Source organism: Phragmites australis, chromosome 23, assembly GCF_958298935.1.
Source record: "Phragmites australis chromosome 23, lpPhrAust1.1, whole genome shotgun sequence".
In the NCBI taxonomy this organism is placed as follows: Eukaryota; Viridiplantae; Streptophyta; class Magnoliopsida; order Poales; family Poaceae; genus Phragmites; species Phragmites australis.
In genome coordinates, this window is record NC_084943.1 from 18,987,426 (window position 1) to 19,001,617 (window position 14,192).

Sequence of the window (14,192 nt, forward strand, 5' to 3'; positions counted from 1 at the left end):
CAACTACTTCAAGCATGTCGAATGCTCGTCTCATCGACAACGCCGCGGAGGTCCGCGCTGCGGCACGGCTTCTGAGGGCGGCCGGCGTGAGCAGCGTCCCGAAGGCTCTTGTCGCGGTTGGCTTCGGGACGACCTTCGCGGTCGCGAGCGCGGTCAGGTCCGGCATGCCGGCGGTGCGGAGCCCCGTCTGGTGGGTCCTCGTTGCGGCCTCCGGTGTTGCCACACTCACCATGTGGGTGGCGATCACTATGCCCCGCCACCGCATCACCGGCCAGATCGTTCTCTGCGTCGCCTTGGCGGCGCTGGCGGTGGTCATGGCCGTCACCGACGTCGATCCCAAGCACGTCTTCAACCTCATCGAAGCTATGCTGTAAGCTCTATGGATTCTTTCATTTCTTTAAGCGCGTGCGTCATGTGCTGTATTTAATGGAAACTTTGATACGACGAGCGCGCGCTCACCTCCGGAAGGAGATCCTCTGACAACTGGACCGTGACGGGTGACGGTGAGATGTGGCCCGCGAACATGCGAGCCAACTTTACACGGGTGACGTTGTAAAGTTTCCGTTCCCTCCGTCGCGCGCGATTTTTCCATCCTGCGTGTGGCCTTATCCACCCACGCCCGTCACCTTCCCCATCGTCCACGCCCATTCCTCTCTCTCTCTCTCTCTCTCTCCACCCACGCACTCCACAGACCCGGCCTCCGGCCAGCAGAGCCGCCTCTCGGCTCTCCTCTCTCTCTCTCTCTCCCTGCGAGATCTGCCCGGTGGTGGGCGGGTGGCGACAGCTCGGCTTCCGGCGACCGGCACCGCCGTCGTGCCCTCCCCTTCCTCACCTGCGTTCTCTCTCTCTCTCTCTCTCTCTCTCTCTCTCTCTCTCTCTCTCTCTCTCTCTCTCGCTTTTTTTCCTGATTTTTTCGAAAACTTTTTCATGATAATCTTTTGGTCCCGAATTTTTCACAAGAAATTTGATATAAACTTTTCTCTCCGCAATCTTGTTGTTCAAAAGGAAATCTTTTGTTCAAGTGTATGTTGATAGATTTTTTTCTCAAACTTTTTGCGACAAATCTTTCCCGAAATGTTTCAGACCAATTTTCCCCCGAAAACTTCGAGATCAGTTTTTTCTGAAAAAGTTTAGACAAAATTTCTTCCATAAAAAGTTTGAGATCAGCCTTTTCTTTTAAAAGGAAAGAGGTCACGTGACTTCTTTACCTGTCGGGACGATGCACGAGGGGGGCCTGCTCGCGCACGCGCGCTAATTAGCAGGCGCGATGCAACTCTCTTTGCTCGAATTATACTGGATTTGATAATGTTTTTTGGGAGCCAATAATAAATCTTGTGTTGGTTTAGAGGTTCTAGTGATCCCTTGCTAGTTTTGCGACTGCAGCGATATCATTTACCCGCTCAATTTTTTTGATAAATTTTATTCCTTTTTTCCGTTTTCATTAGTATTATTTCTTGCTCACCATGTACTTCACTCCTTTTTTTCCAATTTGAAGGGACAAGTAGAATGGATTAATTTGTGAGTCTGTCATTAGTCTGTTTTTAGTGTTCACTTGTTATACAACGTTAGGTTAGGCTTTGTTAACTGGGGTTTTGGGTACACCTCCAACTGATCGACAAGAATGGATGTTTGGGGTTGACGTGTCCAATTGAGTAGGATGTTTGGTATTAATTTACTATGGCAATTTGGAATAATGGAGCAATAATGCCACTTTTAAAAAATAGCTTTACACTTTTTCTGGGATCAAGTGGCATTAGCAGTTACTAATTATTTGTAATTATGCGCTGTCTTGGCAAATTCAGGTGATCATGTAAGAACAGGGTTATGCAGTTGGTGGGGAAGATTGCAAACAAATTCTGCGGACGCATAGGCTTCTACTTCCATGATCTTCTACCAATGAATAAGTTGATGATAGCAATGCTTCTGAGTAGATTTGTTCTGTGATGTTTATGTAATGAAAGAGTTTGGGGACATGAGTGGTACTCTCTGGTGGATATCGTGTTTGAATTGACATTTTGCATGTTACTTTTCTGCACCATGGCCATGCGATGAAGTGTTACTTAGTTCTTGATCTTCTACTTCCCTAGCTAGTATTAGTATAGCAAACCCCTCATGCAGATGCAATTTGCAGCCTTTTTACATCTGTTTATAAATTCATTTACTCAATATTGGATTAAACGGATTGGCTATGTGGCAAATTCATTTCACACCCTAGGAGCGTGTGCACCCATTAGGAGTTCACATACTTGTGAGTTCTCAAAACTTTTTAAAAAATTGGTAGATGTAGCCTATGTTGGAACATACTTAACTGGAAAAATTTGGGCCTAAGGTGAGGAAATCTCCCTTTGCAATAGACTACTCATTGATGTGGTGAAAACTTGCTCCACAGCAAGTATGAACAAAGCTTTAACTAAACCCGCTCGATATAGGTCGTTGTAATCCTTGTTGAGATATTGTTATTGTTTGAGCGTCCGAAACATCTTGTTACATTATTTAATTGTAATTTACGTGTGTTTGTAGGACAGACAAAAAAAGAAAACACATGGTATGTGCACTGCAAATATCTTAAGATTTGGCGGTTGGTCATCCCGAAGCTTCCACTACCGGAGACAGCTTCTTTGGCCGAGTGCCTCGGCAAAGGCTTTGCCGAGTGCTACACTCGGCAAAGGGCGCTCGGTAAACAGTTTGTCAGCAAAGATCTCTTTGCCGAGTGCACTTTATCGGGCACTCGGCAAAGGCTTTGCCGAGTGCTAATCTGACACTCGGCAAAGGTCTCCGCTTTGCCGAGCACCAGTGAATCAAACACTCGGCAAAGGTGGCATCTGTGCCGAGTGCCACCGGGAGGACACCCGGCAAACAGGTCATCTTTGCCGAGTGCCTGGACCGTGGCTCTCGGCAAATCTGTGATGTTTGCCGACTGCAATGGCCTTTGCACTCGGCAAAGCATGTTGTCACTTTGCCGAGTGCCATGGCCATTGCACTCGGCAAAATGACTGAAAACAGCCTTTTTTATTTGTTTTTTACATCCCATCCAAACAAACAGAAGATATATATATATAACAAACATCACCAACATCATATATATATCATCAACAGCACATATATATCACCAACACCACATATATATCACAAACGTCACATGTCTCACAATATATCACAAATAAGTTCACAAGTAATCCAAGTGCTCAATCATCTACAACCATAATTGCAAATAGAAGTACCATTAACAACCACAAGTATCATCACCAAGATGGTCAATGAAACTGATTTGGTGAAGGATTCGCTGAAGCATGAGGATCGTTCGATGCCGCCGATTGATTCTGCACAAAGGAGAAGAGATTGCATGTGTGAGACAAGATAAATATATACCATACATGAATAAAACTTTCATACTCCACTAGGTTTGACCGTAAGCATGAACATACAAACTAAAACATTTATACTCACAGGAGTAGAATAGTGAGGAGGTGGAGGTGGAGCGAATAGCGAAGGTGGCGGAGCTACACCCGTAGCGGCGCCAAGACTTTGCATGTACTGAAGAATCTCCACCATCCTCCGCTGCTCGGCCTCCCGCTCGGCCTCCACCCTCTCCATCGTCGCCTGCATTTGCTCCCGTATCCTCCTCTCTTGTTCCAGCTGGGCCTACAATATATTCACCCTAATGTTACAATAATGCAAAGGAAAGGTATGAAAAAACCAATGAACGACGAATAAACCAGGAATAACCTCGAGTGCCTCCACCCGGTGGTGTGAAGTGTCCTTCCAAGGTCGTATGGCCGGGCTCGTGCTCATGCTGCTTGCTCGAATCTGGGAGAGACTGGGAGTAGCGGCCGAGTCGATTGCATCGTCGCCAATCCAGTATCGCCTATGCTTCTTGCCTCCTCCCACCCTCATGACGACTTCTCCATCAAGGTCCTCGGTGCTCGGATCGTACTCTGGCCCATGGACCTCCCTTGCCATCGATGTGTACTCACTAAGGCGGTTGTGGACGGTCGCATTGCTGTACGCCTCGGGCCCGTCCTCCGGGTTGTAGTCGACGTCGGACGTCGCCTTGCCCTTGTGGGCCATAGCAAATGCCTTGAAGATGGAGCAAGGCTGGCCACCATGTGATGCCGACTGCGAGAAAAACAGCAAGATGATTAGAAATCATGCAGAATTGAGCGTTAGAATAAATAAATGAATTCGCGTACCCATGTTTGTGCGTATCCGCTGAGGTTGCGGCTGCCTTGATGGTGTGCTACACCTGGCATCATCAAATGCCGCTCCCGGCACAAGTTGTGCGTCTCCTCCCACTCGCGTGAGCACCACTTGTCCACCATCTGTTCCCAGCACTGGGGATGCGCGGCGCACCAATAAGGAATCATCTACAGGCCATCAAGTACATGACATATCAGAAGATGAAATTAAGCCTACTTAATCTCAAAAGGAATCAGTATTAATGTTCTGTATTTACCTGCAGGTACTGGTCCCGGGTCAGCGTCATGGTTCTTGCGCCCCTTTTGGTGACCTTCGTTCCAACGACGGTCCCGTGGTAAGTTACGATGGCCTGGATGCGCGCCTCGTAATGCATGTTCACGACGAGTTTTTTGCAGCATTTGGTAGCCACCGCATCCGCCCTGGCCTCATGTCCGTCCTGGCATCTAAAGAAATCCTGCATACAAACACGATGTATCCATTCATTATTTCAAGAATGTCCAACAAATACGATGTATTGAGCAATGTAGTGCGAGGAAGACTTACCCACAGCTCTTGCTTCACCCGCTCCGCCTTGTTGTTGAATACCCTGCGGGCCCGAGTAGGCCGGCCCCGTCACTCCGGCGTACTCAACCAGGCCAGGGAAGTGCTCCTTGCACAGAAGACCGAGGATGCCATTGACTTGGCGTGTGTGAGCACCTCCACTCGCCACAATCGTCCAGTTCCTGCCCAAGTGATTAAGAAAAATTATTAATTTCTATTTTGATTTTCAACATATCATATAAAGTAATGATAACATCTAAAGTTACTTACTTTTCCCCCTCGGGTCGAATCAGCGGGCGTCTCTCACGAGGTATCGGTCGCTGAGGGAGGCTCGCGGGACCTCGCAAGTAGACACTCGACGAACTAGAGGAAGCGGAACCCCCTGCTGTCGCCTCCTCCTCGTCGTCCTCCTGCGCGTCCTCCTGCGCCTCCTCGGCGTCCTCCTGGGGCACCTGCTCCTCCTCCTCCTCCTCACGCGACGGGGCGGCAGGCGACGACTCCCTCCTGCGGCTTCCCCCGGTGCAGCGGTCATTGTCCTTCGGTACAAGGACGTTAGCTTCCTCATCCCACCGCCCACCATCTTTGTTCAATCACCTGCAATTAAAAAGAGTAAACCAATAAGCACAGATAAACAAGAAGTACTTAGAAAGAGATGCAAAATAAACAAAACGTAATTACAAAATAACATAGTATTACATGTATTAGAAATAATCTTCATGATCGGGATTAGCTGGATCATAAATCTCATCATCACTATCAATCATGTCGAAATAATCAACACTATCCGAATGAACAATGTTGCCATTGTCATTGTTTAAATGTAATCGCTCAAACATTTGTAAGTCCTTCACATTTTGCACCTCATCTCCAACGTCCTCTTCAATAACCGTTTCATTATCTACTTCCATTCCGATCGCTTCGGTTAAGTCTATCTCAAACCTCCCTTCTAGTCCCTCTTCTTGAAAGAACTCTCCGTCATATGTGTTTGAATCTAAATTGTAATCTTCATCGTTTGAGACAGGCACTTTACCGTGTGACGATACCCTGTGCACAATATCTAAAGCAGGAAAAGAAATGCGTGCACACACGGGCGGACTTGTGTGAGCGAGCGGTAACAAGCTCCCACGGTCGGTGGACCCAAATCATCAGCCGCTTCACGACACCGCTTGCCTGCGTGAGCTTGCCCCCCCTCTCCCATCATTGCATCATCTGTACCCTGTCCCTACTCTCACGTCTCTCCTCAGCTCTGAATTGTATATGAGTAAACTTTTCTTTTTTATTTCCCAGTATACTTAGGCCTCGGAAAAGGAGAGAGAGAGAAGAGAGAGAGTGACTACACACTGATTTATCTTAAAGAATCTAGAAAGTGGTTATTATATAGCACAGGAGCATATAGTGGTGTGGAAGGAAGGACGCAGAGGAGAGAGAGAGAAAAGTATGACAAGGATATGAAAGAAATAAGACAACAACCTTCTTAGCCTCCTCTATATCCTCCTCTCCACTTCTCCCTTGTCATGAGTTCCATGCTAGCTAGACCAGAACCAGTAGCAAGAACAAGCAACAACTAGTGGCAGCACTCGAGAAAGAGAGAAGGCATCCAATTCATCAGCGGCCGCTGTGGCAGCACTCGAGAAAGAGAGATGGCATCCAATTCATCAGCGGCCGCTGTGGCAGCGCTATTTGGAATTAGGGATGGCGACCACCAGGATCAGATTAAGCCGCTGCTTGCGCAGCAGCACCAGCAGCCTCCTGTGGCACCGCTCAACGCCGCTTCTTCCTCGGCGGGGTCTGGCCATGCGACAGCGGCGTCACCACCAGTGAAGAAGAAGAGAAACCTACCAGGCAAACCCAACAAGCACTCTTTTAAATTTCAGTCATGCATGTTCTTTTAAAAAAAAAGTCATGTATGCATTTCTTCTCTCCCAGTTCTTGTTAGGAGTTGTTGTTAGTTTCATCACAGGGAGCTACTTCTTTTCTATCAATCTTATGATCTTATCTACTCTTGGTTTCTTGATCCTGAAATTTCGGTTCCTCAACACAAAGCTGCCATATTCAGTATTCCGTCCAAGATTCGTTCTCCACTGGATTTAAACTACATGAAATGGTCCTATATTTTTCGTCAGATCTTGATCTATCTGCCTTCCCGTCATCCCTTGTCCTTTGAATTTCGTCCACATCTGATTGGATTCAAGGGACTGGTTGTCACATGTTTTATTCACTAGCTAGTACTTCATCTAAAGCTTGTAGCCACACATGAATGAATTGTCTTTAATTCAGGTGAGGAGTGGAGAGCACCCGATTAATCGTTTCGTCGATTTCACTTGCTATTAATTCCACATTTAAATTCATTTCAAATACTGCGCATGGTTTTAAGTCATGCATGAGTGTATATTTATCAGTTAACCATATGTTTTCATTTTGTAAGATTCCATGCATGTACACATGAGCTGTTCTCCTCTTCATCCTTTGCTGTCGCACTCTTTCTTACCAATACAGATAGTAACCATGGAACACACGATCTATGTCAATTCCTTTGTTCCCTCTATCTCTTGCTGCAAATGCCCTTTTGCCCCCTTCTTCCTCAAAATCTCGTGAAAATATTCTCTCCCCTGTTGCCTTAATTTGTCCATATCTCACCAAACCAAAAGGAAAGAAAAAAATATATTCCCGGGCCGTATATATTAACCCAACACCACTACACTAGTACTTCAGGCTTCAACCACCATCATGCATGCATTCCTAAATTAATTACCACTTCGATACTCTCACTGGCTAGGAAATTCTCTCGTTCCTTGATAAGCATTGCAACGATATGCATGCAGACCCAGACGCGGAGGTGATCGCGCTGTCGCCCAAGACGCTGATGGCGACGAACCGGTTCGTGTGCGAGGTGTGCAACAAGGGGTTTCAGCGGGAGCAGAACCTGCAGCTGCACCGCCGCGGGCACAACCTGCCGTGGAAGCTGAAGCAGAAGGACCCGGCGCAGGTGCAGCGCCGGCGCGTGTACCTCTGCCCGGAGCCGACGTGCGCGCACCACGACCCCGCTCGCGCCCTTGGCGACCTCACGGAATTGCCTCCAGAGCAGGGGAGAAGAACGGGAGTGCGTAATGATCTTAGCCAGATAGCTAGCTAGTAAGTCGATGTCACTACCGAGAAAAATCCAGCACAAAGCTACGAATTCCTTACCAGGGGAACAGACAGTATTCTCCGCTATTCAAGCTTGCCACCTACCTCAGCTTGGCTCCCACGGTTTAATTTTGTTTGGTTTAGTTTCTACGAACACTGTAATATGAGCGCTTAAACAGTCGGCCTTTGTTTGATTAGTACGGCGGTGTTACCTCGAGGAGGAGGTTGCGGGGGAACTGCTTGACGGAGAGCACGTCGGCGACGATAGTGTCGGGTCGGAGCATGTGGAAGGGGATGGCGCGGACGACGGTCTCCGTGGACAGGATGGAGCTGCAGATAAGCAGCACGTCCGGCTGCTCCTCGCACAGCGCGTCCATGCTCCTGAGGAAGCGAATCCCGCGCTGGGCGCAGTAGGCGGAGTAGTCGGATCTGGAGGCGGCAAGCACGGCGTGGCGCTGGCGCGGGCGGGGGCGGCGGCGGCGCTGCCGCGGGCGCGGGCGCGGGCGGCGGGCGCGTGTGTGCGGTGTGTGTGGGCCGGCTGGGCCGGGGGTTAAATCCCCCTTTGCCGAGTGCTCCCGATCTAGCACTCGGCAAAGAGGGGTTTTTTTTAAAAAAAATTAAAATTATTTGCCGAGTGCCCCGATCTGTCACTCGGTAAAGAGGGGTTTTTTTAAAAAAAATTTAAAATTCTTTGCCGAGTGCCCAGACGTCCTGGCACTCGGCAAAGAGGCTTCTTTCCCGAGTGTCATTTTTTGACACTCGGCAAACCCTATTTTTTTTTTTACTTTTGACCTCCAAATTTTTTCTGCAGTCCTCATACAATACTTGGTACTCCATGTTCCAATGTGGCACATTTCTCGAACTTTTTCTATATTTCTTTAATTTATTTCAATTAATTGAATTTTCTTGGATAATTCAAATTATAACTGCTAGTCATTCGAATAATGAAAAAAAATGAATGGAAAAATGATATTCATGTTATTTAGTATAATGTGAGGCCGTATCCAGAAACAGACCACAAATTTCGAACATCTTGTTCACGAAACATGACCACGAACTTGCGGTAAACTTCTTCGGAGATTCTTCGGTTTGCAAGCATCGTACGTGACAACTTGCGCAAAACCTTCTCAAATTTTTATCACAGCCTCCACATATGATATCATGACATCTTGACAAGTTTCATGATTTTCGGACTTCGTTTGCTTTTTATACAATTTAAAAACAACTCGACCGCAAGTTCGTGGTCATGTTTCGTGAACAAGATGTTCGAAATTGGTGGTCTGTTCCTGGATACGGCCTCACATTATACTAAATAACATGAATATCATTTTTCCATTCATATTTTTTCATTATTCGAATGACTAGCAGTTATAATTTGAATTATCCAAGAAAATTCAATTAATTGAAATAAATTAAAGAAATATAGAAAAAGTCCGAGAAATGTGCCACATTGGAACATGGAGTACCAGGTATTGTATAAGGACTGCAGAAAAAGTTTGAAGGTCAAAAGTGAAAAAAAAATAGGGTTTGCCGAGTGTCAAAAAATGACACTCGGGAAAGGAGCCTCTTTGCCGAGTGCCAGATGTTTGCCGAGTTCTTTCTCTCTGGCACTCGGCAAATAGCCTCCACGAACTTGGAGCAGAAAAAGTTATAGGGTTTGCCGAGTGTCAAAAAATGACACTCGGGAAAGGAGCCTCTTTGCCGAGTGCCAGATGTTTGCCGAGTTCTTTCTCTCTGGCACTCGGCAAATAGCCTCTACGAACTTGGAGCAGAAAAAGTTTGGAGGTCAAAAGTGAAAAAAAATAGGGTTTACCGAGTGTCAAAAAATGACACTCGGGAAAGGAGCCTCTTTGCCGAGTGCCAGATGTTTGTCAAGTTCTTTCTCTCTGGCACTCGGCAAATAGCCTCTTTACCGAGTTCTTTCTCTCTGACACTCGGCAAATAGTCTCTTTGCCGAGTGCCAGATGTTTGCCGAGTTCTTTCTCTCTAGCACTCGGCACATAGCCTCTTTGCCGAGTGCCCGATAAAAAGCACGCGGCAAAGTCTGGGACACTCGGCAAAAAAGCCGTCTCCGGTAGTGTTCAGATCCTTCATGCGCTGTTTTGATGTGCGGATTAAACATGGGGCTTGTGTTTGGTAGTACTTTGCAGGTTAATCTTCTGCACCATGGCCATGCGAGAATACACCAATGACATACGACTCTCATTACCTGCCATTCCACTGGAAAAAAGGGCGTGGAGTAAACCACATTCTATGATTTCAAGTCTACTCGAGATCGTCATTTTGTCGCGCTAGCTAGTCTTGAATACAAACCATCCTTCTTAATGAGTTGGTACTGTTTACCATCCTGCACAACCATACAAAAGAACTTGAAATTATGAAGCTGAGACGCTGAACACGCATATCACATTGTAGGTTGGTGCTGTTTGTTTATGTGCCAATAATCACATGATCATCATCGTAAAAAAACAAAAACAAATATGACTGTTGTTATCTAATCCAGATCAGATGCTGGACGCTGCTGAGGAAGTTGCATGCTTGAGATATCCTCCCGGGGCAACCGGGCAAATGGCCCAAAGAACCTTCAACTTCGGCACCTGTGCTGCAGCCTGCTATCGCAAGCTCAGAATCGCTCTCTGACAATGGCAACGTGGACTTTCTGTTCTTCCGGAAGACGAGGTAAATAATTGTAGCTATGTATATGATCATGCCAAGGAATCCAAATGTTCCGGAAAATACTTGGGAGACAGTGGACAGCCCACTGTGAAGGAGCAGTCTGACAAAGCTTGTTATCAGGAAATAGGTGTTGATGACGACAATAAACAAACCGATCACCCATGTTAGTACAGCAGTCTGCATTAGAATGTCAATTCAGGTGATTATTAATGACATCGCAGCAAAATCCATTTATATTTCGAGTTCTGTGACAAACAACTTACGTATATTGAATTTGTGTGCTGCCCCATCTTTGTTTTTCTACTGGTGAATTTAAGTAGTGGAATTAAAGCAAAAGGAAGTTCGAAGGACAGTATCATCTGCACATAATAGAGCGAGGCATAAGTACAAATGAAACTGAGCAACTTAACTGACATGTGAAACAAAGTTAAATAGAATAAAAAAACAGTAAAGTTTTTGAAGTTTAGTAGAATAGACTGCTAATGTTTAGTGATTACCGGCGCAATGATAATCAACTTGCCAGCTGCCGAGGAACCACCAATTGCTGAAACAATCAAACTTGGCAGAATTGCCAAGGACCTAGTTAGAAGATTCCGTATCCAGGGTGCCATCCAAAGATCTAAAAACCCCTAGATTAAGATATGAGTAAAGGTTAGACAGTGTGTAGTAGATAAAATTTCATATACCTGGAACACGTTGTTATTTTTTTCCTTTACAAGGCAATAAAATGAAACAAGTAAGACAATCTCAGCCATATTTTGAGATACAGGAAAGCAGCCTATCGTGGCATAATATGGGACATTTAACCTCAAATAAATAAATAAATAATTGCCTCAAAAAAGTAATATGGGACCCCAAAGAATGGTGGTCCAAGCTGCCCATTGTCTTCACAACAAAACTGGCCAGGACCCCAAAGCTTTCTCCCTTGCCTGATGCAAATCTAAGGTTTTCAACCAAACTACTAAATGTTGCACACAAGCACAGGCATGGTTACCTCTGGTCAACATTAAAGGGGCTCTCCAAGTATTTTATGTGTTACAAAATAGTCCGCTATTCAACTTGCAAACTAATATTAAAGTATGGTAAAAGGTCTACAAACCTGCATGACGTCTTGTCCAGCATAGGTTCCCGTAATTGTAGAACTCTGACCAGATGCCAACAAGGCAACTGCAACCAACTTTGAGCTCCAGTTTCCAAGGACATTCTACAACAGAAAAAACGCGTGAGATCAGAAGATCTACAGAAAAGGATCTACAGAAAAAACGCGTTAGACTTGACAAAGAACATTTGAGAACTGATGCATGAGCTCTACGTAAAAGCAGTAAAATCTGCCTAGTTGGTGTATAAGAAGATATTTTGCCCATGGGTTGGTGTTTATATTTTCTCTTTTTCTATTAATGGAATAAAATGAGGCAGAGCTCCTGTCCTTGTCCAGGCAAAAAAGAGAAATAAATCTGAGTAAAAAAAAGAAGTTCCAGACAAAAACATATCCAATATTTTCATTTAACAATGATATGAAGACCTGAAATTTCTTGACCAACCTTTAACAAAAATGAAGCCTTGTTCAGATCTAGATCGCTGCAGTTTGCCTGATCTTCAGGGTTTAAATTACCTGAACCGCAGACAGAACCACCAACAGATATGATAGATAAGTTGATGAGAAAAGCTACCGTAAGGGCAAATGCACTTTCAATCATATAGAATCTACAGGCCTCCTGCAAGAAAGAGGATTGCTGGAAGTAAATAGATGTTTAATCATGAGTCTTATGTCTTCTGCACGCTTGAAATTATATCTTCTTAACATACTAAAAGGTTTTGACTCAATTTTAGTATGGCACAATAGCAGGGTTAGAGAAATGTGGCGCACACGGTATCATATCAAGAATAACTGAAATAGGAATAACACATTAGGAGAATTAGAGGTTACTTTGATCCCATGAACCGACCGTGGCACTTTTCTTGATAATACCAATGCTGAGTGCAGAAAAAGATTATGCCTGCATTTTTTATAGAAAATCAATGAAAAAAGGTCACATGTTGAAAACTGAACGTTTGGAAACAAACAGATAGACAAGAAGCTTACGGCATCACCATAGCACCAAGTAATGAGATAGCAAGGCCTGTAGCCCCATTTCCTTTAAGTTCAGGAACTAATTTTTTTCTGTACCATAAACAATTATATCACAAAGAAAATGTAACACACAGATTTGTGGACAGCCGTGCAATAATAAAGCACAATATACAAGAAGGAGCTTGTACCAACGTAGTTTATTCGTAGTGTGAACAGATCATACAAACACACACAAGCTTAAACACACTTGTCAGTTAACAGAAGTGACAATTCATGTGGTTAAAGTGTAAGCACAAAGGAAAACTCTCACATAAACACAGAAACCAACTATAGTGTGCGGCAGGTTACACATCTCCTGCTATAGGTTAAGAAATAACAAATTGCTGCTGGCATTGTGTTCCATTATTTCTGGTGAACTCGTACCTTCTCTCGTTTAAAGTAATGTTGTTTACATAATCTATATATGAAGTTTTAATTGTTTATTGCCCAGTGTATGTGTTGACCAGAACAAAAACACCATCTAAAACAAAAACTGCAACATTTTGTATCCAATATACACAGTGTGAATGCAGATATATAGGAAACAGTATGTTTTGTAAAGACTAACCTCTTCTTCTTGCCCTTTTCAGGCTCCCTCTCTCCTCAAGTAATGTTTGGTTCAATATTTCCTGAGACGCACCCACAATCACCAAGAAGCCTGCAATGCTTTAACCCTACTTCAAAATTCTAAATAATATGGGGGAACCTCTTGAGGGGGATGAAATTGGAACTTGATTCTTACCTTGCCGGACTCCATGGTTATTGTATTTGAACGAAACTCCTCTTCGAAGAGCTCCAACCTGACGAAGCCGGCGTACACGACCCAGTGCTCGGCGGCGATGTAATACTGAATTTCTTGGAAAAAAAAAAGAGAGAGAGTTGACCAGTTTTTGACTTTTTTATCCGTTGCTCGGATGACCGATCGGATACCGTGGTTACGATCATCTCGTCGAGACGAACCCATTTTGCTATTCATATGTCCGTTCCGGGCACTCTGAGATCCGTAGCAAGTCCAATAAATCTAGACCGTTTGTGGTTTTGAAAAAAGAAAAATAAAAAAAGGATAAGTATCGGATGGATCGGTCCTCAACCCGATCCATCCAGACACTTCGAGCGTGCCGTCTCTTCTGCGCTCACTCTCTCTCTCGTTTCTCTCTCTCTCTCTCTTGCCGAGTCTAGCCGCCGGTCGACCCGCTCCTGTCGCCGTTCCCGCACGCCGGTCGCCGCCGAGCTCCCGCGCCCCTGCCGCCGCTGCACCGCCGCCGCGCCGTGCTGCTGCTGCGGCTGCGCGCGCCGCTGCACCGTGCCCGCCGGCCACCGCCGCTGCTGCACGCGCCGCTGCGCCACGCCCGCCGGCCGCCGCCACCGCCGGCTGCCTCCCCCTCTCTCCCTCTGTGTTGCCGTGATAGCCCAGCCGGCCGAAGCAGCCAGCGCCTGCAGAAGAAGAAAGCCAGGAAAAAAAAGGAAGAAAGAGAAGAAAAGAAAAAAAAAAGGAAAAGTTGGAAATTTTGGAATTTCATGGGATTCGTTGTCAAACTTTCGA

At 45.5% G+C, this 14,192-nt stretch overlaps 2 protein-coding genes and 1 pseudogene across 4 annotated transcripts; 2 read left to right on the forward strand and 1 right to left on the reverse strand.

The window, feature by feature from the left end:
* LOC133905929 (uncharacterized) lies at positions 1–10,826 on the forward strand. 3 transcript variants are annotated; one of them, XR_009907719.1, is made up of 4 exons: positions 574–810; positions 1,803–2,578; positions 10,004–10,278; positions 10,367–10,826. XR_009907719.1 is itself a non-coding variant. In XM_062347738.1 (2 exons), the coding sequence occupies exons 1-2, from the start codon at positions 15–17 to the stop codon at positions 1,804–1,806; spliced, it is 360 nt and encodes a 119-aa protein (XP_062203722.1). In that variant the 5' UTR covers positions 1–14; the 3' UTR covers positions 1,807–2,031. The 3 variants fall into 3 exon arrangements, 1 of the variants encoding a protein (XP_062203722.1); XR_009907718.1 differs by having other exon boundaries at positions 583–836; XM_062347738.1 differs by lacking the exons at positions 574–810; positions 10,004–10,278; positions 10,367–10,826 and adding an exon at positions 1–370 and having other exon boundaries at positions 1,803–2,031.
* LOC133905693 (protein indeterminate-domain 5, chloroplastic-like) lies at positions 6,093–8,038 on the forward strand. Its single transcript, XM_062347455.1, has 2 exons — positions 6,093–6,579; positions 7,560–8,038. Exons 1-2 carry the CDS (start codon positions 6,378–6,380, stop codon positions 7,868–7,870), a joined length of 513 nt encoding a protein of 170 aa, XP_062203439.1. The 5' UTR covers positions 6,093–6,377; the 3' UTR covers positions 7,871–8,038.
* Positions 10,270–14,192, reverse strand: part of LOC133905927 (metal transporter Nramp3-like) — a 22,358-nt pseudogene continuing 18,435 nt past the window's right edge.

Excerpts from the sequence above, each read along its gene's own strand:
- LOC133905929 (XM_062347738.1), top strand. The coding sequence starts at position 15 with ATGTCGAATGCTCGTCTCATCGACAACGCCGCGGAGGTCCGCGCTGCG.
- LOC133905693 (XM_062347455.1), top strand. The coding sequence starts at position 6,378 with ATGGCATCCAATTCATCAGCGGCCGCTGTGGCAGCGCTATTTGGAATT. Across the intron at positions 6,580-7,559 it reads GAAGAAGAGAAACCTACCAG|ACCCAGACGCGGAGGTGATC; the intron begins GCAAACCCAACA and ends ATATGCATGCAG.